Source organism: Passer domesticus, chromosome 8, assembly GCF_036417665.1.
Source record: "Passer domesticus isolate bPasDom1 chromosome 8, bPasDom1.hap1, whole genome shotgun sequence".
Taxonomy (NCBI): Eukaryota; Metazoa; Chordata; class Aves; order Passeriformes; family Passeridae; genus Passer; species Passer domesticus.
Window position 1 is genome coordinate 52,134,951 of NC_087481.1, and position 27,820 is coordinate 52,162,770.

Genomic DNA, 27,820 nt, shown 5'->3' on the forward strand with positions numbered 1-27,820 from the left:
GAGGTTCACTGGGCACACAGAGGTTCCCTGGGCACCCAGAGGTTCTGGCACATCCCGCTGGGCATACAGAGGGTTCACAGGGCACAAAGAGGTTCTGACACATCCTGCTGGGCATACAGAGGGTTCGCTGGGCACACAGAGGTTCTGGCACATTCTGCTGGGCACACAGAGGCTCACTGGGCACACAGAGGGTTCACTGGGCACACAGAGGTTCCCTGGACACACAGAGGTTCCCTGGGCACCCAAAGGTTCTGGCACATCCCGCTGGGTACACAGAGGTTCTGGCACATCCCACTGGACTCACAGAGGTTCCCTGGGCACCCAGAGGTTCTGGCACATTCTGCTGGGCACACAGAGGTTCCCTGGGCACCCAGAGGTTCTGGCATATCCCGCTGGGCACCCAGAGGTTGTGACACATCCCGCTGGGAGCCCAGAGGTTCTGGCACATCCCGCTGGACGCACAGAGGTTCCCTGGGCACCCAAAGGTTCTGGCACATCCCGCTGGGCACACAGAGGTTCCCTGGGCACCCAAAGGTTCTGGCACATCCCGCTGGGCACACAGACGTTCTGGCGCATCCCGCCCCGGCTGTGCGGGAGCATCCCTGCCTGGGTGGGGGGACAGAGGGAGGAGGGCAGAAGCAGCGAGTCCCCCCGCGCCCCGCACCGCTGGCCAGCGCTCCGCGGGGCCCAGAGGAGCCGCCCCTCTCCTCTCCTCTCCTCCTCCTCCTCCTCCTCCTCTCCGCTCCTCCTCTCCGCTCCCGCCTGCAGCGAGCTCCGGCCGGGGCGCGCCGGGAGCGCAGCGCTGTCGGAGCGCGGCTGCCGCCCGGGTCCCCGCCGTGTCCCCGCCGTGTCCCCGCCGGTGCCCGGGCCCCGCCGGCCTCCGTGTGTCCGCAGCCGGGCCGGAGCATGGCTTGGGGCGAGCTCGGGCTGCTCCGCTGGCTGCGGGAGAGCCGCCAGTCCCGCAAGCTCATCCTGCTCATCGTCTTCATCGCGCTGCTGCTGGACAACATGCTGCTCACCGTGGTCGGTAGGTGAAGAGGGCTCGGGATGCTTTCCCTCCCCCGGCTCCTGCCGGCGGTGATCTCCGGCGGCAGATGTGCTCCCGGAATGCCTGAGTGATGCTCTCAAACCCGACATTACCAAACACTGATTAATTTTGGTTTTAACCGTGAATTGTATTCCAGGCATTGCAAACGCGCAGCAGCGGACATCAAAGTCTTGCTTTATTTCCATGTTAATTGCAAGATAAGTAATGGTATAAAAAGGTCTTAATAACTCCTTTTTTTTCTTTCTCTTTTTTAATTTTTTTTCCATTTTCCTGCTAAACGCCACTAATACTTCGTAGAGTGACAGATAACAGTATTTTTAGCTCATCATCTTTTTTTCTCCTGTGGTCATGCAACTGAAACAACAGGCTAGATAACACTGGAGATGCCTGTTTCCTTGTGATAGCTCCTGTTTCCCCCACATTGGTCTTAAAATGATAGGTTAATAAAAAAATTATCTAAGTCACTTTAAAAAAAAGCACTTCCATGAGTTGGCTTAATAAAATAACAAAAGTTTTGATCAAAGTCTAAGATACAACTTTTAATGGCTTCAGTGGCACAGCGTCAAGGTTCAGAAATCTACTCAAATAAAACAATTGAATATTTTTTCACTGGTAGACTTAGAACTCCTCATATTCAGATGTTTATATGAATTGAAAGAAGATGGTCCAGAAAAACCAGTGGCTCGTGGATGTGCACACAAACCACATGAATGCCCACAGTTCTCCTGGAAGTGACTCTGTCTGTGCAGAGCTCAGCTCCCAGGTGATGCTTCAGACTCAGCTTCTGAATCTGACTCTGAATTTCTTGAAGGGGTTTCAGCTTAAAAGTTGATGCCACAAGGTAGACCTTAGGTTAAAAAAATATCTATTTTTAGCAAGTTGATTTTGGATTTTTTTTCATTAATATACTTTAATTAATATAAATTCCTAATATTTAATTGTTTGTTTAGTAGTATGTCGCTAGAGGCCCTAGAAATTATTATAGTTTGCAGACTTGAGAGGCTGGGCTTTTTCAGGATGAAATGCAAGATGGGAAGTGGTGATTCTATCACTTGTATTAATATGAATGAACCTGACATCTGTTTTTACAAACTCTGAAATCCTAATGTCTGAGATACACATTAATGCAAGCAAATTGCAGCCAAGATCCTAAAACATGTAAACACGGCTCCTTTTTGATGATATTGTCAATGTAAATTTTAAAATAATGAGACAGGCAAATATTGACATATTAGTTCTGATTTCTTGATATAGGTCTGTTACTTCTTTTCCTTCTTATGGCTGGTACCTATCAATATTTTGGTGGTTTATTTTAGAAATGTTTTATATTGTATTTTTATATTTTGGTTTAATAATCATTCCAATCCTCTTCTCATTATTCATACTTTTGCAGCCACATGCAACAAAGAGGCTTCAGACATGAGTTTTGATACTTCTAATATTTTGCTTAATGATGTATGTATGTATAGAAAACCTTATGGGAATCTTATGAAAATTGGTAAAAAATAAAAAACAGTGTAAATGAACTTTTTGTTTTAAACTGCACTTCTGAGTTACAGGTGTGTTTTTTCCCATGAGCAAATTTCTCTTTCAGTTCTGTGTTTCTGAACGTGCTTTGTAGGAAAGCCTTGTATTTCCTGATCAATGGCACAGCAAGCAGCTTGGTGATTCCATTTACCAATAACCCGACAGTAAGATGCCAATGTATTCTATTTGTTTTTCCAGTGCCAATAATTCCCAGTTACCTTTACAGCATCGAACACGAGAAAAATGCCACAGAAATCCAGACTGCTAAACCTAACCCACCCTCAGCAACCATGGACAATTTCCAGAGCATCTTCTCCTACTACGACAATTCCACGATGGTCACTGGAAACGAATCTGACAAGACAGAGCCCGGGGAGCTGCATCAGACCCAGACAGAGCAAATGGTTGTCAGAGTGACTCCTTCCCCCTCTGACTGCCCCAAGGATGACAAGGAGCTGCTGAATGAGAACGTTCGCGTTGGTCTCTTGTTTGCTTCAAAAGCAACGGTGCAGCTGATGACCAACCCCTTCATAGGGCCTCTGACAAACAGGTATGGCACTGCTGCTGCACCATCGTGAGGGTCTCACACTGGTGCTTCAGCCCAGATTCGTCTTTCAAACAGATTGTTCGTAATTCTCTTTTGGGTTGCTGCCCTCTTGCTTGTTCTGGAGGAATGTTTTAGTGAAATAAGTCTGGTGAACAGTTCTAAACGCTTTCACCCTTTCCAAAGCGGCTGCACATCAGCCATTAGTATCACACACTTTTCCTCCAGCTCCTGAGACCTTGGGTTTTTATAGAAACCTTTGCAGAGATGGCATTGAAATATCTCCCATGTAGTTATAGGAGGCCAGAAGACACTGCAATGTGGTGTTCACAAAGATTGTGAATTGTCAATAATCCTGTGACACCCACGTTAGGCAAAGATGATATTGTAGGCAGGGGGTATTCAAAGATTGTATTTCAAAGATTGTATTTCTTGTATTTCAAAGATGAAACTGCAGGCAGGGCTCAGATCCCTTCCCTGCTCTCACTCAGATGAGCAGCTCTTGGTGTGTGGTGGTTTGGAGTTGCCTGAGGTGAGAATCAGTGGGAAATTTGTGTGGATTTCAGTGAAAAGTGAACAAATGTCCAACTTTGCTGATGCCATGTTCACCACCGGGTTCAGTGGGTCCCACATTGCCATCAGCACATGACTCTGCCCAGCCTTCTAATTGCTCCCTCTAAATTCTTGCAAATATATGAACCAAATATATTTAAATGGGACCTAACAGAAAATTTATTTGAGCCAGGATCAAGCTTATAAACACCAATATCAATGATTTAAAGCCCCTCTCCAAATCCAAGTACTGATGATATTTACATGAAGATTAAAAAGTATATATAATATAATTTAAATATTTGATGTTAATAATAAATTTGATTTCACTGTTAGCATTTTGTGTAACTGCTCCCCACAGGAGCATCTTCAGTCCTCCCAAACAGACTATGAGATCAATCTCTGCAGAAAATAAACTCCAAACTGTATTTAGTCAGGTCACTGATCTGCATATTTCTTATATAAGCTATTTTCATAGAGAATTATTCTTTTCAGAAAATAACATGCAGCAGAAATTTGTACTTGTAGAACAGTTTTATTTGAGCAGTCAATGTCCAGCTTCAGGTTTTGAACCCAAAACTACCTTGTTTAGGTTTTATATACACATATATACACACTGTGAATATATATATAATGTATGTATATACACTATATATATTTATTTATAGTGTATATATATATATTGTAAAACCTAATATATTTACTATATATACATATATATGTATATAGTCTGAATGCTTCCTTTCAATCTCATAAAAAGTATCCAGCTGAGAGCTAAGCAGCATTTGGACTGTTATGTATTCAAAACCTGTGCTTGATCTGTGGAACTGATCTAAGCACAAAAGCTTTAAATGAGAGAGACAGTTTCATTTCTCTCTCATTTCCCCTTATCACCAATACATATCACCTCCACTGATATACATACACCACCACAAAATTACTTTTGCACAAATATTGCTGCAAGTGGAGAAGGATTTTTCTTACCTGTATTGTTTAGTGAGGATGCCATAGCTCCTCTGCAGGTAAAGTTACACAACATCAAATAATGTTTTTATAATTGTTCTTTGGATGTGCTTCTAGGTTTTCCTAACTGCCTAAATGGTTGCCCTATGGATATTTGCTTTTTTTTTTTGGTGTTAGGACCACCATTTCCAGAGCCTGCCAAAAAAGGAGAAAGGTGTGTGGTCACACCTGTCCCCTGGAGCCAGGGATGGGTGTGATGCATCCCTGCTTTGGCAGTGGGGCAGGAGGTGTTCCTGCAGCATCTCCCTTTCCTGTTAGGGGCAGGGTTGGCACCACACCAGAGTGAGCTTTAGTGCTGGGAGCTGAGGTTTCCTCCTGGAAACATCCCCCAGGTTTCTGCCTGGGGCAGGGTGTGTGACTGCAGGCACAGGGGCAGGTTTGCTCACATGAGTGTGAGAAGGAAAAACAAGGCGCACTTCATCCCATCATTGCACAGGACAAACTCTTCCCTCACACAGCTGAAGTGAGTGCCTTAATGGCAAAGTGGCCCTAAATTAAATTTAGGGTTCACTGGTTTTCTTTTATTCTTTATTTGTATCTTGGTACTGGTATCTGCCTTTCTTCTGAGAAATGTTTAGTGGGAAATATGAGTTAACACATTTATCAGTTAACTGTAGAAGTTATTGGATACCCTCCCCCTCTTAAGCTGACAATTTCTAATAACAATGTATATGATCAGCTAAAATGCGTGATTGTATAAATCAAACAGAAAATATCTGGGTTATCAACAGAAAGACTCTTCCTTACCACTGATAAGCTGTTTAGTTACTGTTAAGCTTTGTGCCTTTATTACTTCTACAGAATTCCAGCAAAATATCAAAGCTTAAGCAGAAATGATTTCTTGTTTCAAGATCTGTGTGCACAGTGGTTAGGATGCCCAGTAAGTTTCTTTTTCAAATAAGTAGCACACTGTGTACAGTGATTTTTATTTTTCAATCAAATATAGCTGTTCAAGAGGGGTTTAGAGTTTTAGTCAAGTGCTGGTTTTCACCAGGCACTGGCTTTGAGTTTGTGCAGCCAGCAACAGGATGTTCTACCCATATGAGTCTGCGCAAATAATCACTATTTTTTAGCTTTTCTGAAGGTTTTGGAGTTTGTTTTTATTTCTTTTATAATTACTGAGAATGTAGATTTTTCAAAAACAAATTTCAGAATTGGTTTCATTCAAGGAGTGTGCTCTGCAAATAACATTTCTTATTTAAAGCCCAGCTCTTTTCATGGAACGCCAGACACACCTGGCTCAGAGAACAGGTCTGCAGTTCCTGAAACAATACAAATTCCCTCTGCCCTAACAAAGTCCTGGCAGAGCAAACACCGGTGATGGCTTTGCCATAGGAAGTCAACAACACACTTCCCACCCTGGCACGGTTTCAGGGCAGAGCTGATAAGATTTTGTGGGTCAGAAGCACATTATATTTTTCCTGCTGGTGAAATTTGTAAGAAACTGTCCATAAGTACAGCACCTGACAATGCTTTATCCAACTGCACTGGCAGAGCTGCCCAGAGAAGCTGTGCCTGCCCCTGGATCCCTGGAAGTGCCCAAGGCCAGGTTGGATGGGGCTCTGAGCACCCTGGTCCAGTGGAAGGTGTCCCTGCCCTTGGCAGGGGGTTGGAAGGAGATGGGGTCCAAGTTCCCTTCCAGCCCAAACCATTCTGTGGTTCCCTGGTTGACTCCACTGCTTTTATCACTCTCCCCAAGCTCTGTGCACCAGGCTGTGAGCCCAGCTGTGCCAGCCCCTCAACCACCAGAGCCTCTGCCATGTGTGTCCTATTCTTTTTTCATGAATCTCAAAAAATTTGTAGTTTTAACCTTGTTTTTATTCATATCACCCTCAAAACACATTAAAAGTTATTAGCTATTTTCATCATCAGCATCTCTTTGACACCATCCTGGCTACAGCTTTGAACTCTTTTTGCATGAGAGAGAAAGAGTAGCGAGGACCACAATGTGTTCATGCCCAACACAAAGAAGGAAGCAGAGGAATAAATAACATTTATAACTACATATTTACAGTTCAGTTCCTATGTGAGCTTTCCTTTCAGGTGTTGGCAGAGGTTGAAGTGCCCTGTTCTCTCTGTTCAGGTCACTCTGTCCCTCTGCCTTCCCTGTGCTCCAGCAAGGGGATGGGAGCACAGGGATCACACATCCTGTCCCTGCTGACCCTACATGTTCTATTTGAACTCCACTCAATGGTTCATTGGCTCAGAACCTCAAGGAAGGTATTCTTGCCATGAATCCTCCCCAGTGTTCACCTGGCAGTGAAGAAGAGAGCCAGAGTTGCAGCCAGGACAGAGCTAGCAAGGGGTGCTCACACGGAGCTGTGTAACAGCAAGGTTGGAATCAGTGGATTTGCAGCACTGTAATTGGTAATTAGGCTCTAATAATCCACAGCTGCTCACCTGGTCAATGTAACCTTCATTGTGCTGTTGCACAGGACCAACAATCTGTTGTCTTAGTCTGGAGTAATCTTGTTAATGGGTATAAATAATTTCCTGAGAGCCCTGCAATCTGGAGCCACAGTGACTGAAATGGAGTTCATCTGGGCATTCTCCATCAGTGGCAGCCTTTCCTTTCCCTCCTTCAACTAGTGACTCAGATTTTTCCAGAGGTCAGAAATACTTGTAAGCACTTTTTAATAAGCACTTTTAGCTGCAGGCAGCCTTGGTGAGACGTGCTGGACTCTGCTTCAGAATTGCTTGGAGGGTTTTGAAAGGAGTACCCAAGGAAATTATATGTTTAGCCATAGTAACAAGAAAAGATAAGAGAGAAGACAGGCTGTAATATTCTTTGGTGCTGCATACATGCAGAGGAACAAAATGCAGAGATAATTGTGATGGAGGGTGCTATGTAATGGCTGAGGGAAAACTGCACATTCACTTTTCACCTGGCAAGAACATGAATAGCCCAGGACCAAGGGGCAGAATCACTGAATTGCCTGTTGCAGGTGGTGCCTCTCCTTTTTATGATTATTTGTGTTACACAGTGCACTTGCTCAGCAAAACCTCCCAGTTTGTGCTGTCCAGCACCTGTAGAACAGACCAGGGAATGCAGCTGCAGGTCAGACATTTGTGGCAGCACAACTGCCCACTCATCAGTGCTGCTGTTTCAGGAGGAGCAGGGTTTGCTGAGAGGCAGGGCGTGTTGAGATTGCCCAGGAAAGGACAACCTGCATCTCTAAGGAAATGTCAGCTGGGTGTGGGCAGGACTGTCCCCTGAGAAAGCCCAAGCATGGCTTCTAGGGGTTCAGCAGTTCCATGCAGGGGCACCACTCCAAAACTGTGCATCTCCACATTTTGGGGGGTGCTCTGGGCAGTATTATCCTTCCAGAGTATTATAAGGACTTGTTTAGCTCCCACCCTCTGCTATGTGTCACTTTCCACCTTGCTGTGGCCCTGTTTGTCCAAGGAAAAGGAAGAACAACATCTGCAACTGCCAAAATTAAGAACAATGCTTGAACAGTATTACACTGAGCATTAGAAATGACTTCCAAAAGGTTCGTTTTCTTCCTGCCTTCAACTACCAGAAAGTTCCCAGGTGTAGGAAGCCCATTGGAAGAGCTGAAATCTCCTTTTTAGTATGATAGCAGTGCTCTGTGTTTAATTTGTGAATGTTTGTGGAAGATCTCACAGCTCATGTCTCTAACATAATGATGGAAATGTGAATGTGGGAGCCAATTTGGATGGCATTTCTCTTCATGCAAGTAACTGAATATAATTTCAATGTACTTGTAGCAGAAGCAAATTGCTATTTCATAGGCCCTGTGTCAAGTCTATGAATTGCTTGATTCCTGTGCTAAAATCAGAATTATCCCTCACAGTGCCCATCCTAGATATGTCTGGGATGGCCTTAACAGACCCAGCCCTACTTTACTTTGCATTGCAAAGGCATGAAGACATTCACCACCTGCTTTCACACCCCAGAACAATCTGATAAAGCAGTATCCATACTAGGATATGTGCAGATTTTTTTTTTTTGGCTGTTCTCCTATCAGTGCATTCTTTAATTGAAAAACTCAAAATCAAAGCAATTGTGATCAAACTCTCTGTGGCCTGTTCTACCTGGGAAGTGCTAAATTCAGCTCTGAGGCAGATAAGAATTTGTCAAGAGGTAATTTTTTATTTCCTCATGTACACAGAAACACCAGTGGAGACCAGCATCCCATCGTGTAATACCTATTACACACACAGCAAGGGAAAGGCTGGCTTAGAAAACATCATTCACTTTAAATAAAGCAGACAAAAAAAGTATTGCTCTTTTATATATCAAGTGTGAAGGTGCTGGGAGATTAAAATTATTATCCTAAGGCCACAGGGGAAGTTTGTGGTAGGGATTTAATTTGCTTTGGAGACACCAGCTCAGGTGAGTAGCTCATGAGTGACCACTCTCTGCTGGATATTTACAACACCAATTACAGATTGCAACTAGGAGAATCTGTGCACTATGATTTTATCATATTTTAGTGCAGTGGTGATTTAAGGCAAAATACCACTTGAAAGTTCAATTTATTTAATTCACAAGAATGGGACAAACAATGAACATAAGCTGTGGACTCTAAGGAGTTTGTCATTATCAAAGGCCCTTGACTGTATAAAAAAATTAATACAAAAACAAAGCTCAGAATATTTATTTTGGCTTGTCTGTGTCACGACTACTGTTATTAAAAGGGCCATTATTAACCCTTCAATTATTTGATTGACCTGTTTTAGCCAATGCTGCCTGTTTAAATGTCAACACTGTCAAGTCATTGGAAACTGAAATCCTTTGAAAGTACTCCTCTGAAAAGCAGGATCCATTGTTGAAGAATTTGGCCATTAAATAATGCCCTGGCAAATACATTTGAGATGCACAATCCTACAAAAAATGAAGCTGTGAACAAAGTGTGCTGGATAGAATGTGCACACTGTCTTCAGAGCTACCTAGGTTTTGACTATAGGGTAGATTTTTATTGGTGTGAAAAATAATATGTTGTGATTTTTATTTTTTTTTGTGGTTGAATTTTCAGTTTTATCTGCTCTAAAAATGTAAGTGCTTCCCAGCCAGGAAGTTCTTTATTTCCTGGAAACTTAAAAATACTTGGAGCAACCAGGCATTTCTACAGGCTGTTTAGAGTCCTGACGAAGGAAGCTTTGATCAGCTCCACTTCTACTCCTAAACCCATGGAAAGCAAAAGTATTATTCTCAGGCTCTTTGGGACTCTTCCAGTGCTCCTGAGGCAAAACTCCCAGAAAAGCTGATGACAAATTTTTCCAGCAAAAATGCCATTGGCTTGACTGTGTCTCATTATAATCATTGTCTCATGAGGATGGAAACAGATGAGCACTAAAACTCGACTGGGGTGTTTCAAAATTCAGCACATTCAGGGAAATCTTCCCTTGGCATATCTTTGGCAACCTTGTGGAGTCCCAGAGGGGTTTTATTGGGAACAATTAAGGCAGAATGAGAACAGGGCAATCACGAGAAGGATCTTTTTTCCAGGGATTTCAGATAAAAAGTCTGCTATGTCAGATGAAAGGAAATTTGTGATGTGAACAATTATGGCCATGTGGTCCACAATAAATAGTTCAAAGCCTGCCAAGAAACTACAGGTTGGGTTTGCGTGGTGTGTGAACTCGTGTAAGACTAACTCAAAACCTCAGAAATGTGAATATTCATTTTGTTTTCCAGAATAGGCTACCAGATCCCACTGTTTGCTGGCTTCTGCATCATGTTTGTTTCAACAATCAGTAAGTGTCACATCTTACTTGGTCTGGCCCAGGCACAACTTTTAAATAAATGGTCCATAATAATTATCACTAGGAATTGCTCTTGTTGATGTCTGGGGACTAATTCCCAAGGAAAGTTTAAGATAAGATTAAGCAAGTGCTCTCCTGGGAACGTGCTCTGAGGAGTCACAACCCTTCATCCCTCCTCAGCAGGTCTCTTCCTTAGCTGAACCTTGCAGGTTTTTCTGATCTGGAGCAGTGCTCAGACAGTTTTAAATAGCCATGGCAGAGCTGTCCTGCAGGGCCCTGGACAAGCAGATACCATGGGGTTTATCAGGAAGATTGTGAGGCTGCAGTGGCTCATGAGTAGGGTATGAGTCAACAGGATCAGAGTGTTGCCAAACATCGCTGTGGGATGTGCAAACAGGAGCACAGCCTGCAAGTCAGCTGAGATAATTTGCCTGCTCTAATGGCATTGATAAGGCTTCAGCTGCTGTTTTATGTTTGGCTTTGGCCTGACATTTAAAGATGTGGCCCAGACAGAAAGAGTACAGAGAACATCAAGGTTCGTTAGAAGCCTGTGAGGATCAGTGAAAGAACCCTTTTTGCCTCAGAAGGTGGATGTAAGATGTATTAGAGCCGGTGACAAAAAAGGGAGGGGACAAACAGTTTTCCAGGTCCACTGTACATGAAAGAAAGAAAAATGAGAGGTTTCCCAGAGGAGATGTTGTTGGGACATCCGTGGAAGTGCTCAAGGCCAGGTTGGACAGGGCTTGGAGCAGCCTGGTCTAGAGAAAAGTGTCCTTGGCCATGGCAAGGGATTGAGCCAGGTGATCTTTAATGTCTCTTCTAACCCAAAACATTCCGTGATTCTATGATCTTAAAACTGTATCATCAAGGGGGCTGAAGCTAGAGGAGATGATCTGGTCTTAGAGCCTCTGACAACTCTGTGTTTTAGGAACATGCTAGATAAATTCTGGTTGGGATGTAGATAAGAGTAGGGAGCCTAATTCATGGCAGAGGAGAGAACTGCTGGTCTGCTGAAATCCTTTTTTCCTTTATTTTCATGTGTCCACACGGTAGGGATTTTTGTAAAATGAGGTGAAAAGCTCCAAGAGGCACAACCACAGGGCAGGTGAGAGGAGTGCACGTGGGTCCCATGTTCAGCTGGTGCATAACACCTTCCTGCAGCTAAAACCTGCCCAAAACTCCTTAGGTGGCCCACAGATGGGAGCTGAAAAAAAAGCTTTATAAACTCACTGTAGATTTAATGAGACTGACAATGGCATGGGCTCTACCAGCAGAGATTGTTTGGGTTTCTGAGAAACTCCTGTTTTCCAGGGCTGTGGGTGGGGAATTTAGCCAGGCTGAGTGCAGCATGCAGGGTCTCTGTCCCAAAGGGCAGGGAGTGGCTGGGAGTGAAACCTGGGGATAAATCTCTTGGGGAAAGAAAGAGTGGCCATCCTGTGGTGCAGTTTCTCTGCTAGTGGCAGGAGAGGGAGCTTGCTGAAGGTTTGGAATGGAGGGATCTGACTTCCCTGCACCTGCAGCCAGCTGTGCTCCACACATCTGGCAGCACCAGGGGAAAACCTCTCTCCACCCACTCGTTATTGGAGGAAGCATTGGTGAGGGTGTGTTACAGCCTCCCTTCCCCAAGTGCCTGGAGCTCCAGACTGGGCAGCTTTAAATGAAGCAGCGTGGAGAGGTGAGGCTGGAAGGAAAACTCTTATTACTCCTCTTGTGTGCAGCTGAAGCAGAGCAGATGTAATCAAATCCTGAGTAATTAGTTAAAACTGCTTGGGCTCTTGCATTCTGTGTTACCTGGAGGCTTAGACACCTGAAAGCAATTCAACACTGACACATCTAAATGCAATAAGAGAAAATAATGCAGTTAGCATTGAAAGTGGCACAAGTCACTGTAAACACTTGACTAAATTGTAGGAAGTTTTTGTGATAGTTTCAAGAAATCTAACTTTTTAACCTAGTTATAGTTAACCTAATTTTAAAAATTACCTCCCTTTTTTTTTTTTTTTTTCCTGCAGTGTTTGCCTTCTCTGGAAGCTATGCACTACTATTTATTGCCAGGTCCCTTCAAGGAGTGGGTTCCTCATGTTCTTCTGTGGCAGGTAAGAGATGATAGAGGAAAATGAAGATCACTTTCAGTCTTTTTTTAATTGAATTTTGTCAGCACATTCAATAATTAATACAAAAATATTGAATCAATTGTTTTTTCTGTTTCTTTCATATAAAGTAGCTCTAAAGCAAATGTCTTTTAAGACTTCCTTGGTATTTAGGTTGCAGTAAGGTAGAGCACTAAATGAACTGCACTCTCCCTGGGATTTCTGCACCTGTGTCTTCAACATTTTAAATTCATTTTTAGCCATTTTAAAGGTCACTGGGAACTTATGTTGGTACTTATTACAGTTAGAACAGCAGCTCTGTCTGTTACGGAAATTTCTGTAATAAAATGCTGTTTTCAAGGGCTTGCCATGCAGGCTGCCAGTTTGGGCTCTGTATATCTGTACCACATTTCCCAAAAGTGTCTCATTTTTAAATGAGTAGGTAAAATGGAGTATGAGTTTTCAGCCCAAATTATTTGAGCATTCTTGAGGCTGAGGCTGGAGAAAATGCATTTTGTTCATGCTGAATATTCCAATCTTGGAAAAATTTCCTGCAATGGGTGGAACTGACATCAGTTAGGGCTGCAAGTCAAGCTTTCCCAAGGGAAAACATGCCAGAATTAAAGTTGTTGTTGAGCTGCATCTCATCCCTGTGCAAGGGGGCACCTTGAGCTACGGGCTCTTAGGTGAACACAGGACTTTTTTTTTCTCAGCCAATGAACACTAAAGAGCAGAAAAGGCCAAGGGCCCATCTAGTCCACCCCTTCCTGAAGGCAGGATCAGCTTAGTATCTGTCATTCCTCATGCACACTTGACAGGCATGTCCTCAGAAGCCTCCAGGACTGCCCTCAGCATCCAGCTCAGTGCTTAAGTACCTTTATGGTCAGGAAGGTTTTATCCTGATGTTTCATCTAAAGGCTCTTTACTGCCATGTGAACTTATTTCTGCTTCCCATCCTTCAGAGAACACAAAGATCAGTTTCCTTTCTTTATCTTCTTGGCTCTCTTTCATATTGCAAGACTGTTATCACCTCTCACATCAGTTTTATCCTCTCTGGTTTTAAACTGGGAGTCCTGCAGCTGCCCCTCACAGATGTTATTCTGAGCATTGCCATTCTCTGCCTGGTCTCCAGGCAGCCCCAGATTTCTCCCTGTGCTGCTCCAGAACCAGACCCAGCTCTGGGGAGAAGCTCTGACCCCTTGCAGGGCCAGCAGCAGTGGGACTCTCACCCTGATCTCACAGCAAAGGAAGTTGTGTGTGCCATCACTGGCAATCATTTTCCCCCTGCATTTGTGTGTGCAATCATTCCTGTCTATGTGTAGAACTCTGTGTTACTGTCTTTGCATTCCCTCCTCTTTTTTTTTCCAGAATATTTCCCCAAACCCCACATTCATTGTGAATTCTAATGCAGCTCTCCAGCTGTTCATGCAAACAGTTTGATGTCATCCACTCTTTTCAATAAGCATGGTAATCCACACAGGACCTCTGCTCTTTTGATGATGGATGGTATTTACTGAATGATCAACCATGCAATGTATTGTTTTCCTTCTCTGTGTAGCTGAAGAACTTATTTACTGAGTCCTCTGTAAATCTTGATTTGAAAACAGAATTATTAATTTCTATAAGGACTCTTCTGCAGCATTTACGTCTGCAGTGTCTGAGTGCTCCACAAAAAGACAAGCAAATTAGGCTTCATGTTTCCTTTTGTGAAATGGAGGCTCATAATCAAGTGCAGAAATAAGGCATGTGAAGATAAAGGTCAAAAGGATCCTTTAATTTTTTGATGCTGAACTTGAAATACTCATTTACAAAGCAATCAGCTCTGCATAATACCTCATGCCCAGAGCATCTGTCCACAATTGGAGCTAAGTGGCCACCAGACCTCTGTGCACTCTGAGTGTAAATAAATGATGGTGAATACTTGTCAAAAGCTTCGATTCTGCACATTGGAAAGCATCATCAAAAAGCTCTGTGACAGAGAGATGAATAAACCATCTAACAAATAAGGGCATCACTAAATTACCTGACTAATACTGCACAATAGAACATGATCTTGGGGACCATGGATGGTGCCAAAACCATTTTTGCTTGGAAGTTCTATGAGGAGGGAGTGTATGTACATCTATATATACATATATAGATATATACACACAAATACTTGGTCATTTCTGTATAATGTTTAGTAGGTGTGGCAAATGATGACCATAAACTGTAGCACACAGATGCCTAATTTTGTGCTGTGCTGTTTTCTTATGTCTCTTTATCTATTTATTAATTTATTTTGAATTGCAGGGATGGGATTGCTCGCCACTGTTTATACGGATGATGAAGAGAGAGGCAACGCAATGGGAATTGCACTTGGAGGCCTGGCTATGGGAGTATTAGGTCAGTGAGTTGGAGGCTCTGCTGGCAGTAGAAACCATCCCCCAGCCATCCCAAAGCTTGTTCTTGGGGCCTCTGGAGACAGCAGAGGGTCTCCCTGGGTGTTGTGATATTGCACAGTCTCCAGACTGGATTCATGGTGCATGTAAAGAACAGCTTTTCCCACAGCACACATTCCCTGTGTGGATACACATGTCAAGCAGTGATCTCTGCAGGGTTTGGGTTTTGTTTACATTGCACACTGTTTTTGGGGGATGAAGAATATGGTTATTGCCATGGTCAATGATCTCTGAGGGGATTTTCAAACTGGATTTTTGGTTGCTGTGTGCCTGCAGCAGGATGCCCAAATGGTCTCAGGGTTTTTGCTCAGAGTTTTCCCAACTGTGTCCTTTCATTTCCTTGGCAGTGGGCCCCCCTTTTGGGAGTGTCATGTATGAGTTTGTGGGGAAGAGCTCTCCTTTCCTGGTGCTGGCAGCCCTGGCTCTGTTCGATGGAGGTCAGTAGATCCCTGAGTCAGTGTCACCCTGAGGCACGTCCCTTTCCTCTTCCTGCCATCCATCCCCTTCCTGGAGGAGAGTTACAGCATGGATTTCTTTTCACAGCTGTTCAGTTACTTGTTCTGCAGCCCTCCAGAACACAGGCAGAAGTGAGTATTAAGGTAAAACACTGCAGGAATGGGTGTCACTTTGCCTTTCCTAATCCCAAGCTTTTGTTTCGCAGAGTCAGAAGGGGACACCTTTACTGACCCTTTTGAAGGACCCATATATCATTATTGCAGCAGGTACCAGACTCTTTTTTTCCCCTTCTTTAAACCAGACATTGATGTCATTTCTGGCCTCTTGGCATGCCTTGGATTGAGCTGCTTTAACAGCATTGTCATTTGCTGGTTTACTTTATGTAAAGATCTAAGAATGTGTTGGTAATACAGGATGAATGTACCAGCAGAAGCACAATAGGCAGAACATTTGAAATAGATGTTTCTTTTGAACTGAGATGCCACAAATGATTTGCAGGTGCCAGGAAACTTCCTGTGAGGCAAGTGACTTGGGCCAAGGCTTTCAGAGTGAGGGATTGCCAGCACATCACAGGCAGGCACAGGGAATAACACTGAACTTTGTTTCTGTTTGAGGAAGAAGTTTGGTCTCTTGAGTGTGAGGTGTTGTACTGCAGAAAAGGTCTGGTGGAATGGTGGATGGTGTTTGGTATTATATGTGTCTTTTTTCTAATGAGCCTTTCTGTCTCAAGAGAAGTTTGTCTTTTTGCATTGCACATAGTTTAATGTTTACTCTGAAGTCTCTAATTAAACCTGGCCTTTTCTAATGTTGACAAAACACCTGGAAACAGATAATTATTTTCACAGTTCTGTTTCTTCATCCTAACTGGCTTGTCTAACAGAGCAATTCTTCCAGGCATTTCTGGAAGTTTTCTGTTTCTTGCTGATCTCAGGGAATTATCAAAACCTTAACTCTGTGACTTGGTTGAGCTGTGACTTAAGTTATGCAAACCCTTTTGCTTGAGAAATTCTTGAGCAGGAAAAAAAATGCTGAATAAAAGTATTTGAGGGAAAAGTATAGCAGTGACAGTACTTGTGATAAGAGATCAGATTTGTCATTCAGCTGATTCAGTAACTTCTTCTACAGCAGTTAAAGCACATAAAATATGAGAAATCCCCACGGATTATCAGTGGGATTAAGGGGAGCACCTGGGGTCTCTGCCCCCCGGGACAGAGGCTGCCCAGTGCGGATGATGCTGATGTTCTCTGACCTCAGCCTCTTCTCCTTGCTTTGTTTCCCTTGCAGACAAAATTTGGTTTTGCCAGAGCTGAATGCCAAATGCCCTGGTTTGTGTCAGAGGTGATGCTTCACAGCCTGTGCCATCAGCACCCTGTGCCTAGGCAGAAGAAATGTCGCTGACATGTTTTGTCCCTGCTGGTGGCAGCTCAGGGAGTGAAATCAGTGCTGTTCCTGAAGCCAAACCTCTCTGACAGGGATGTCAGGAAAATCAGTGCTGCTGCATGGACAGACAAGTTGGTTGAAATGAGCAGATCCAAACCCAGAACTGAGACAGATATCACCATGAGCACACAGGTCCTTGGGAAGGTGTGGGACAGCTTTTCCCTGGTGCCTGCTCCTTCACAGGAAAAGGCCACTGATGTTTGTGGCACTCTGCCAAAAGCTGGGATGTTCTTGGCTGTGGAGATGGGATTCAGCTGGAAGGCTGCAATTTCACACCTTCTGGCCAGCACAGGACATTTCATCTCATTCAAGGAGGAAAAGGTGTAGGATTCCTGCTCTTGACACGTGGCACTTTAAAGTAAGGTCAGCTCCAGGCATGACTGAGGAAAAAAATAATTTATTTTCTTTTGGGGAAGCTTTGCTCTGGTAGCAGGCTCTTGGACTTTGCCCTGACATTGCAGAGTACAGCTCAGGCTCTCGTGGGGCACATTCTACAGGTCTGAAGCACCTTTATCACCATATCCCTGAGTGCTTTGGTGAGCTCTGCTGCTGCTTGGCTAAGGAGAAATAGGTGCCACAACCATGTGCAAACACACCTGTTTCTCCTTCCTTTGAGCTTTATCCAGAATAGAATAAATTACATAGAATAGAATAAATGAAATAGCAAATCCTTTGCTATTTAAGCTGTCTCAGTTAGAATGGTCCTGCTTCCTCTGGTCCTGCACTTTGTGCAGCCTGAAATGTTTTTTCCAGCATCAAGGAAGCTGTTTGAGCCTGGCTGATTTTGGCCTGGGAGAGCCCCAAGGTGTTTAACTGGGGCTCCTTACAGAGCCACTCTGGGAGCTTGCACCCAAGTGGAAAGGTTGGCTTTTGTCTTCAGGGCAAAGCAGTGCTGAACTGTTGCTCCTTGCCTGGGGAAGGGAGTGAGCCAGCAGGCCAGCAAGTTCATTTTAGGGATTGTGGATACACAGTCTAATGTATTCTGACAGCTTTGAGCAAAGAGTGACATCAGTGCTCATTTGGTTTTGAACCTTGTGATGAGGAACTCCCTCCAAGAGAAATAATTTTTCTCTGACCTCTGAAAAATACAGCTTTTTAAAAAAAAATAAAGGTAAAATTTGTGTAGTAAGTGACTGCAGGAGTCTAAAATATTTTCCTGAAGTTCAGATACTGTAAATATTAGGAAGAAAGATGGGAACACAAGTCTGAGGCTGTCACTTCCAGCAGTGATTCCCAAAAGCCATTTTTAAGGGATTAGCACAGGGGACGTGTCCTGTTGCCCTGCATTAAGCTTTGAGTGCCTGAGGGTCTTTTGAGAGAGCATGAAAGGCATCTTGAACCCAAAGAAATACCGTGGGGTTTCATAATCCCTGCACTGAGGAGAGATGAACGTGGCACAAACCCTCTGGAGCCTGGCTGGCTCACCAGGGCTGTGGGGCAGAGCTGAGCTGGCAGCCCACTCTGAATCAGCACTTCCACCACTTGTTATCCTTTGTGCCTGGGCAATTAAAGGTCCAGGGATTGAAAAGTCATTTGTAAGCATTTGAAATTCATGGGGCTGTGCAAGCTGGAAGCCAAACCCACGTTTGCTGCACAGGCTGGCTCACTGCTGCCTGTAGGATCTCCAGAGAAAATCCCCATTTGTGGGGAACAGACATCCCTGGGCTTGGATCTTGGCATTTTCAGGATCGAGACCTCCACATCCTGTCATGTGAGGGAGGCATGAGCTCTCACATGACAGAGGCACAGGGTCAGAGCCTGAGCCTCTTACACAACAGGGCTCTGGTATTGCCCCAGGAGAGCAGGTAAAGACCAAGTGATTGTAGTTTTAGCTAATCATTTGTACAACAGACCTCATGAACTTTCCAAATGTCATCAAGCTCACTGCAAACTTTCACATTATGAAATAGCTTAACCTTTATTGTAGAATTTCTAGGAGAATAGAAACATATAAAAAGTTAGCCTTCAGTGATTTTACACCATGTTCTATTTAATGTTAATCACCATCTGACACATGACAAATACGGCTGTAAAAAGTGAAGTATTTTATGTAAAACCATCCATTCTTTGCATGGTGTTTTGTTTATAGTCAAGTGAAATGATTACTACTATTTTTTCCCCCTCCCCTTCTTTCTTGAAGGCTCAATCTGTTTTGCAAACATGGCTATTGCTATGCTTGAACCAGCTTTGCCCATCTGGATGATGGAGACCATGTGCTCAAAAAAATGGCAGCTTGGTAAAGTACAGTACATTGTTTGCATCTCTATATTTTGTCTGTTGAATGTCTGAGTTCTGTTCCTGTTAAAGATTATTTGCTTCAGGGGGGTAATTTTTGAATTTATTTTTTTTACAATCTGTAAAGTGTCAGTGTTAAACCTGCACGACTACAAACACTGGTATGTAAGAAAAAAATTACACAGAGGGGTGATGTTATTGCAATAGAGGCTCTTGTAATGGGCTACACTCACATTTCAAGGAAAAATACTTGCAGGCAGCCTCAGGACTGGTGTGATCAGCTCCATTGGGGATCCCAGCTCTGCTCTGGCAGTGGGCGCTGGCCAGGGCAGCTGCAGGGCCAGCCTTGCAGAGCAAAACCATTTGGTTTTCTCCCTGCAGGGAATCCCTCTCGGTGTCTAGTTTGAATTGCCCTGAGCAGGCAGCACAGAGAGCTGCAGCAGGTGCTCTGTGCTGGGGGCAAGGCAGGTTCATGGCAGCACAGCCTCCTTCCAGCCTGCTGCTGCTGACATGTGCAGCAAAGATGGACTGCTGCTTAAAACATGCACAGGAGGAGCACTTTCCCTTGACATTTACATCTTTGGCTTCCTTTAGTGGTTATTTAATCATCCCTTTCAGCAGAAAGCAATGGGGAGCCCACCTTGGACCTCGTTACGAGTTTTAGCAGGGACACAGCCTTGGGAAACCAGGTCCATGGGCAAACATGGAATGTGCTCCATTTGCCCTCCAGGGTAAAGTGGGGCAGTTACTTTCTCTTTGAGGTGAGCAAGAGCAGGAAAAAGCCACCAGAAAGTGGATTAGTGAGTGACAAACTGTGTGTGAGAGGTTGATGTGGATCTTTTTAAGTGGGGGATGCCCACCCTTCAGCTATCTCTGATTAACTTAGTGATGTGGTCATGAGGGTATTTTTTAATATCAGTGTAAAGTTTGAAAGAAAAATCCTTCATGAAAATGATGTTCAGCTGATATCCCTGCTCTGTGTTAATGTGCACATTACACCCCACAGAAAGCACAAACCTTTGTTCTAATTAATGCAGTTGAGATCTAGAATGGCCACAGGTGCAGTTCTTATTGTACTGCTGAACCTGGCAATAACCTCTAGCCTGTAATACAGCAGAATGAACATGCAAACTTAGGTATTTTGAACCTCAAAAGGGAAAAATAAATATTGCCTATCTATCTCTCTCACCAATTTCATATTACCAGTGCAATAGAAAGGACATTTACAAATCTCTTCATTGAACAGAGGTTACTCGAAGGAAAATATCCATTTTAAATTAAGACTAATTTAACCCCTTAATGATACAAGTAATTGACTCCATTTCACTTTGTCTGATTTGACAGCATTAATGAAAAATTTTAAGCCTCTTAAATTGTGAATTGAACAGCAGGGTTTTAAGCAAATGATTATTTTATGCAATTGGAAGCCAGCTGTTTGAAGCAGGATCTGAAGAAGGTGTAAAGAACCTTGATTTGACCAATGAATATTACTGTGCATAAAGCCAATTTAGAAAATTATGGTTCTGCCTCAGTATACCACAGCTTACAGACCAACCTGTGCAAGTGTTATTTGACAAGCCTTTGCAGTGTAATTTCTCTTTTACAGCTGTCAAGGTCTGCTCTGTGTGACCATTTGGTAAAACCAGATAGCTCCCAGCAGTACTGAAGTAGCTGTGGTTACAGAGGCTGAAATGAAATCTTTCCCCAGCACCACCACCACTGTAACCCACAAGGATTTTAATCACAGGATATTGCTGTGCTAAAAATTACCTCTTGATTTTTTTTTTCTTATGAATATATCAGAGAGATGGGAAGGAAGATGGATAGGCAGGAAATGAGAAAACCTATGTTGCCCTGGTGAAAGATGAGGAGCACACACAGGTGAAGGCAGGGGTTGGACTGTGTACCCTGACACCACAGCTGCTTTCTGAATCTCTGGCTGGGTCCTGCCCTGGGACTTCTGTGTAAGGAGAGCATGAGTCCTCCAGTACAGACTGTAATAACTGGATTTTAAACCAGAGATGTCACCAGACCACAGCATCTGCTCTAGACACAGCCACTGCTGTGGCAATTTCAGGGACAGAAAACATTACTGGTGCCAACAATGTGCTTTTCCAAGTGGAGGTGGGAAATGAGACAGAATTTACCCAGGTGCCCTCATTTGCAAGTTATTACAGTTTAAAAAAAATTATTTTACTTAAACCAATATGTGATTTAAAAAAAAATGAAAATGCATTGGCTAAATCATTTGGCTACAATTTTTAAAGGTTTTTTTACCCTTACATTATGGATACATGCTTCAGTCTGTGCTTGCCCAAGGACCATGTCACAGCACTACAGACTCGCCTGTCACTGGAAGCTTCAGGGCACTCCCAGGCTCAGAGGGCACTGTCACTTGCAGAGCCCTGCTGTCCCCTGCTGTCCCCTGCTGCAGGGGTTCCCCCACCCTGAGCACCCTGGGCTGGCTGCATGTGCTCAGCACATGCTCCACAAGCCCTGAACTGCAGAGAGTTGCTCTCCTTGACCCATCCCAAAGCTTATTGCAGTCAGATATAAACTTTTTGCTCTTTGTTGTTCTGCCCCCTCTCCCAGGCCAGCTCTTGTATCTAATGCTGAAAAACTCTTTTCAAAGGCATCACGCTGCTGCTGCATTTCACAGATGATGTCCTTAGATTTCACAGGAAAGCTGCAACAAACCGGATATTTGATTCTTTGGGCTCTATTAGATCTGTCCAGATCAAAATTGCAGTGTCTGGCATTTATTAGTTTCTTCTAACACTTCACTGAAATCCGTGCTGATAAAACATCTCATTCATATTTTTCAGGTGTCGCTTTTCTTCCAGCTAGCATCTCTTATCTCATTGGGACGAATCTTTTTGGGATACTTGCACACAAAATTGGAAGGTATGCTTAATTTAAAAATACTAATCACCTTCCAGTCTCTTCATGTACCATTTCCAATGTTTCCCTGGGCAGCTTATTGATAGTGGAAATTATTAAAGCTTGTTTTACAGGAGCAAAATTGCTTTTTTTTTTTGAACACTTGCTACTTTTGCTTTCAACTTTTTTTAACTCAGCACTTCAGGCATGGCTTTGAAACATTCAGGATCAGCTCTAATATCTCATTATCACCATCTCTGAGTGATGTTTCTTCTTTGGTAGGTGGCTTTGTGCTTTGCTCGGGATGCTAATCGTGGGAATAAGTATTTTATGTGTAAGTAGACAATCACACATCTTTTAAATCATGTGAATGTTTGTGTGCTCATCTTCAAATACGTGCTTTTCCCATGAGAGTTTTATGACATGTTATTAAACAATGCGTGGTTAATAGGTTCCAGATCAGAGTTTTGAGTGCTTTCCAATTTCAGTACTTCAATTATTTTTAGAAATGATGACTCTGAGAGGAGCTTGCTCCTCTGTTGAGCTGTCACTCAGCAGTTTATAATAGTAAGTGTGTCAGTGGTTTAATGGCACACTTGTCTGAAATGACAGCTCAGAACAAAGATCAAACTCTCAGATCTGTACAAAGTGGGCCATAACTACTTGGAGAATTTGTCTCAGAAAAAGAAGCTAACCTCATTAGCACGTGCAGCGTGATGTAATTAATTGCCTGAAATTTCCTTTGTAGGTACCGTTTGCCAAAACCATTTATGGGCTCATAGCACCAACTTTTGGAGTTGGATTTGCCATAGGTAAGAACATTTGCAATGAGTTCTCACCATCTGTTGTTTCTGTGAAAATGACTTGGTATGAAGTTACACAGAAAATCAGTTTTGTTGCCATTCTGATCTAACAGTGGTACAAACTGGCAGAGCAAGAAGGATTGAGGGATGATGCTTAGGGAGGTTGAACCAGGCTGCTTTAGACCAGCTGGGCCCTCAAGCCTGTCCAGAACTGCTCCATCAACCTAAACAGACCTTTCAACCTGTCCATGAATGTAAATGTTTTTAGAAATGCAGCTGTGCCCTGCTCCATGGCCACAGCCTTTCCTGCAGAGGAAAGGGATTTATATGGACATTTCCATATAAATGGAAAAAAAAGGGCTTAAATTGTTTGTACATAAGGAGGAATTCCCAGGCTCACACACATGTACTCCTCAAGTGTGACTTTCCTTACACTGGGCTGTGCAGGCAGGCTGCAGTGGGGACCCTGCCTTGCTTTTCAGTGTGTGGTGCTCAGCAGATGTCCTGGGGCATCTCCACACGAGGGATGTGCACAGAGGAAAGAACCTAGAGGCACCAATTCAGATTCCAAGTGTCTCAGCAGTTTTGTGAGCTGTCTGTGCTGTTTCTTGCCAGAAATGAGGGTGTGTCAAGACACATGACAAAAACACTGAAAATAATTCTGATTTACAGGGGGCTAATGCTGTCTTTTAGGCCTTCAGTCAGGGTAAGTTCACACCAGATAACTTTCCCCTAATTATTTGGCAGGGAATGTGAGGTGGGAGCTTTGGTGGGAAGAGTGGATACACCCTAAGCTCACATCTCTCCTGTCCTCTGCCAGGTGCCGTGTGTACACCTGTATACCTGTCCACTCGTGACCACAAACACAGCAAAGACCATAAGAAGCAAAGACCATACATAAGAAGCAAAGCTAACACAGACTATTTCCACACAAATCTTGCTCAGTTATGAACAAACATCCTTTAGCTGCTTTTGCACCCCTTCTTAGCACATAGCTCGCCAAGGTGCTAAAAGAAGGGGAAGAAAAGGCAGCATTTTCCTGGAATCTGTTTTGCAGGGATGGTGGACTCCTCCATGATGCCAATCATGGGCTACCTGGTGGATCTGCGCCACGTGTCAGTCTATGGCAGTGTGTATGCAATAGCTGACGTTGCCTTTTGCATGGGCTTTGCCATAGGTAAGTCCAGCCTTTCCCTGCCTGGAAAGCACAGCTAAGAAAAGGGGATCTTCTATAATGCCAAGTGTGGTACTTCTATAATACCCAGTGGTACTTGAGATTTGAGAAAAAGTTCTTATTTTCTGCAAGAAATCAGAGCGGGGGAATTGTGCTTGGCATCTGTTCCCCTCCCCTGCAGCAATTTGTGGTCACTCCATGAGCTGTAAGAGGCCTGAAGGTGTCTGAAGGCACTGAACACAAATGGGATATGCTGAGGAAGAGGCTTTGGGATATTTAAAATGAACACCACAGCTGTGCTCCAAGGGTTTGTGGGGGAAATCACTCCCCCCTGACCCCCTGCCTCCTTGAGAGCTTGACACAGATGCCCTCAGGAACATCTCTAATCTCCCCAAGGAATGTGGGTATGGAGCCAGGAAAGTTTTATGATATAATTATGAACATGTCTTTACATTCCTCAAATCCATCTGTAAGATGGGGGGTTTGTATACAGAATTACTGCTGTTCAAAGTGATTGCTGCAAATTTTGTGTCTGAGCAATCTCCAGAAAAGGGTTTTTATCTGTACAAGGTCCCTCTGCTGGTGGTGCCATTGCCAAGGCCATTGGATTCCCATGGCTCATGACAATTATAGGAATTGTGGATATCATCTTTGCTCCCCTGTGCTTTTTCCTTCGAAGTCCACCTGCCAAAGAGGAGAAAATGGTAAGTGCACTTGGTTTCTTTTTTGTTTTTTTAATTTTGGGTTTTTTCAATCAAACAAATGATTACTTACATTTGCATCTTTGCCTCGAAGTTCCTCAAAACAGGACCAGCACAATGGATTTCACCCTCAGGCATTAACTTTGGAATGAACTCCCCCTCCCTCCTATGTCCAAGATGTCTAAAGGCAGACTCTTTATTAGTTAGATGTTACAGAGTCACAAATTTGATTTTTATGAGACAGGGTCCTGCAGACATTCCTCTGCATCAGCATATGCTGTGGTGGAGTCAGTAGAGAATTAATTTCTCCTTTCCTTGAGGAGCCAGAACTCTATTGACCAATTGACCAAATTATTCCTTGGTGTGCCTGTTTTTTTTTTTCCCAAAATCCTCTGTGAAAAAAAAAATATACCACAGTATATTTAGAATATTTTGAATCATCTTTTTTCCTCCTTCTCCTTCCTTCAGATAGTTCACCTGTCCCTACAAACTAGTGGCTTCTCTTGTCCAATATGTACCACAGGGCTTGTTTTAGGCTGATCTGGGCCCAAAATGTAGCTGCTGGTTGTTTATTTGGGTGAAAAGAAACTAATTTTGCATGGTCTTATTCTGCAGTGGCACCTCTCTGCAAGGTAAGGACAGCACCTGATGCTGGTGCTTTGTACTGGCAGAAGGTGGAAAATTGAATCTTGCTGGAATAATGGTGTGTGTGAGGCCAGACACCTTCTGTTGGCTCATATTTGGACTGCAGAATCCCACTTAATCCCTTGTCATGACCTTTGCTGAATGCACTGGTTTAGTTTGTTTTGGGATTTGTACATTCAATAAGGATGAGGAACAGAAAGGAAAAAAAAAATCAGCTGCTGTTTCCTGGCAATATAAAACTTATCCCATACTTCCATGGTCCCTCACTGTTTAATTTGTAACATCACAACCCTGAAGGGACAAGATCTTTCCCCATGGCTCCAACACCTTCCAGCATCTGCCACCTCTAATATACCTTTAAATGCAAAACAGCTCCTGTTCCCAAGAGGCTCATGGATGTAAAACGATGTACTAGTTCTTTCAGGTTGGAGGAGAGTCAAAAGGATGGTCCCAAAATTGTGATCTTTGCATAATTATTAATCCCCAAGCTTAATTACACTCAGCAGGAAGCCCTGACCATGATTATCACTTTCAGCTTGCCGTGGGTGTCAAAGCACAGTGTTGGGACCCCCACTCTTGGCACCATCCTCAGTTTTGCTGTTCTGGATCTCCATGGAAAGAGGGGACCAAAGCAGTAAAAGAGAATTGGCTGGAAGCAGTAGGACTGCTCTTGTCCATTCATCCAGGTTTTAATAGATGGAAATTAATTATGGGAGGGGTAAACTACTGTATCTGCAGAACAGGTAGACTATTTCAATAATACCTGGGCTGAAATGCTGGAAATAGAAATTTTCCAGAGCTGTCTTTAGCACTAAGATCACCCTAATTACAATCAATCTGGGTTCTGCCTCAAGGGAGGAGAGGTGAATCCCTGAGTGGTGCATGCAGCCCCAGCCTCAGCTGGATGCTAGCAGAAATACTCACACTCTGTTTTCTTCCAGGCAATACTCATGGATCACAACTGCCCCGTGAAAACAAAAATGTACACCCAGAACAACATCCAATCCTACCCCATAGGTGAAGAAGAGGAGGAATATGAAAGTGATGAATAACAGAAAAGCCATATAACGTATTTAGGTGTACAAAATGCTGTGGTTCATGTGAAACATCTCATCCAGAATAGGTTTTAGTTGTACTGTACATTTAATAGTGAAATGGTCAGAAAAACCAAAGGTATATTATTTATTGGCCGTGACTATAAAGCAGACTGCAAACCGCCTTATGGGGGGAAAAAGCTTTTATAGACCATTTGTATAGTGTTACTCTTTGTGTATTTAATTTTATTGAATATTACACTCTATTTTTTATTAAATGTGTAGTATAAATCTGTATAAAATGTGAATTTTAACTATTTGGTTTTTAAAGTCACCTCACTGACAGTATTTCATATTTTATTTGAAGTCATAGGTTACTGTCAAACTTGAGTCTTTCTCATTTAATTGGAAATTTTAAAAAGCAACCCTCAAAGAAAACCCATCCAATTTACATCCTTTTAAGTGACACCCTTGTAAGTGCGTTGAGAGGAGCTGGACTTCCGAGTGTGGACAGCACTATCACTTTTTTCATCAACTCCAGGTCCTAATAATATATACAAAATGAATAAGAGGCTCAATTTCTTTGTTAAAATACTGACTTCTCCCTGAACCACCAATGCTGAGGAAAACATGTTGTTAAACAGATGAGTGTATTGCTATTATTGGTATCTAACAAAGTTTTAATCAAGCAGTTGTGCAATGTGAAGCCCCCAAACACAGCATCAGGTAAACAAGTGGGTATGAACATCCCCTGTTCCTGTCCCTTAGCAGGGAATGTAACAGCATGAGGATACTTTTTATATTTCTATCTTTTGGATCTTTCAACATATTTCAACTTTATTTTAGTTGCATCTTCAGTGAGTGGTCAGGAAAAGCTGCAGTATTACAGTATTTAGTTTTAGCATGTACTGAAAGTGAGCTGCTGACTGGAGCAGTTCAAACAACTCTTTCACATGCATTTAAGTAGACATCTAAAAATTCAATGTACAGTTATTTTTATAAATGAGTTCAAATACATTCTTTGCTTAAAAAAAATGGAAGAAACGGCCAGTTTGTTGCCAATCTCTCATAACATTTGGGGACACAGCCCAATACAGGTGAATTATTGTATTAGGCAGTCTCTGTCTGCACTTAGAAAAAAAAACAAGACTTGGAAGGAAAGCATTTGAAAAGCAATCCCAATGTCCTTCTCAACCATGGTGTATCATTTCATTTGTAAAATGAAAATCTTTATGTGCCTTCTCTCATGTAATTGCAGATGTTTTATGTACTACAGCATAGATACTATGTTTACATATAGTTTTGTAAAGCATATATACTATGGTCAAAAAAATATGAAAAAATATAGTGGATCAAACTTCAAGTATTGCTCTGTCAATAATTATGCATTCAGAACACATAAAAATAAAGTTATCTGACAGAAGTTCATGATCTATTGTAATAAAGTGAAAAAAATTAAAAAAGAACAATCCCCCCCCATGATTTGCTTTATGC

At 43.0% G+C, this 27,820-nt stretch overlaps 1 protein-coding gene across 2 annotated transcripts; it reads left to right on the plus strand.

Annotated features, from left to right (window-relative positions):
- Positions 1–765: 765 nt before the first annotated feature.
- Positions 766–27,795, plus strand: SLC18A2 (solute carrier family 18 member A2). 2 transcript variants are annotated; one of them, XM_064431429.1, is made up of 15 exons: positions 767–1,027; positions 2,774–3,125; positions 10,360–10,418; positions 12,440–12,523; positions 14,810–14,902; positions 15,306–15,395; positions 15,502–15,545; positions 15,620–15,680; positions 18,995–19,090; positions 21,915–21,993; positions 22,252–22,303; positions 22,718–22,781; positions 23,830–23,949; positions 24,517–24,650; positions 26,234–27,795. In XM_064431429.1, exons 1-15 carry the CDS (start codon positions 907–909, stop codon positions 26,342–26,344), a joined length of 1,560 nt encoding a protein of 519 aa, XP_064287499.1. In that variant the 5' UTR covers positions 767–906; the 3' UTR covers positions 26,345–27,795. The 2 variants fall into 2 exon arrangements, with proteins under 2 accessions (XP_064287500.1, XP_064287499.1); XM_064431430.1 differs by lacking the exons at positions 23,830–23,949; positions 24,517–24,650; positions 26,234–27,795 and adding an exon at positions 23,445–23,477 and having other exon boundaries at positions 766–1,027.
- Positions 27,796–27,820: the final 25 nt, after the last annotated feature.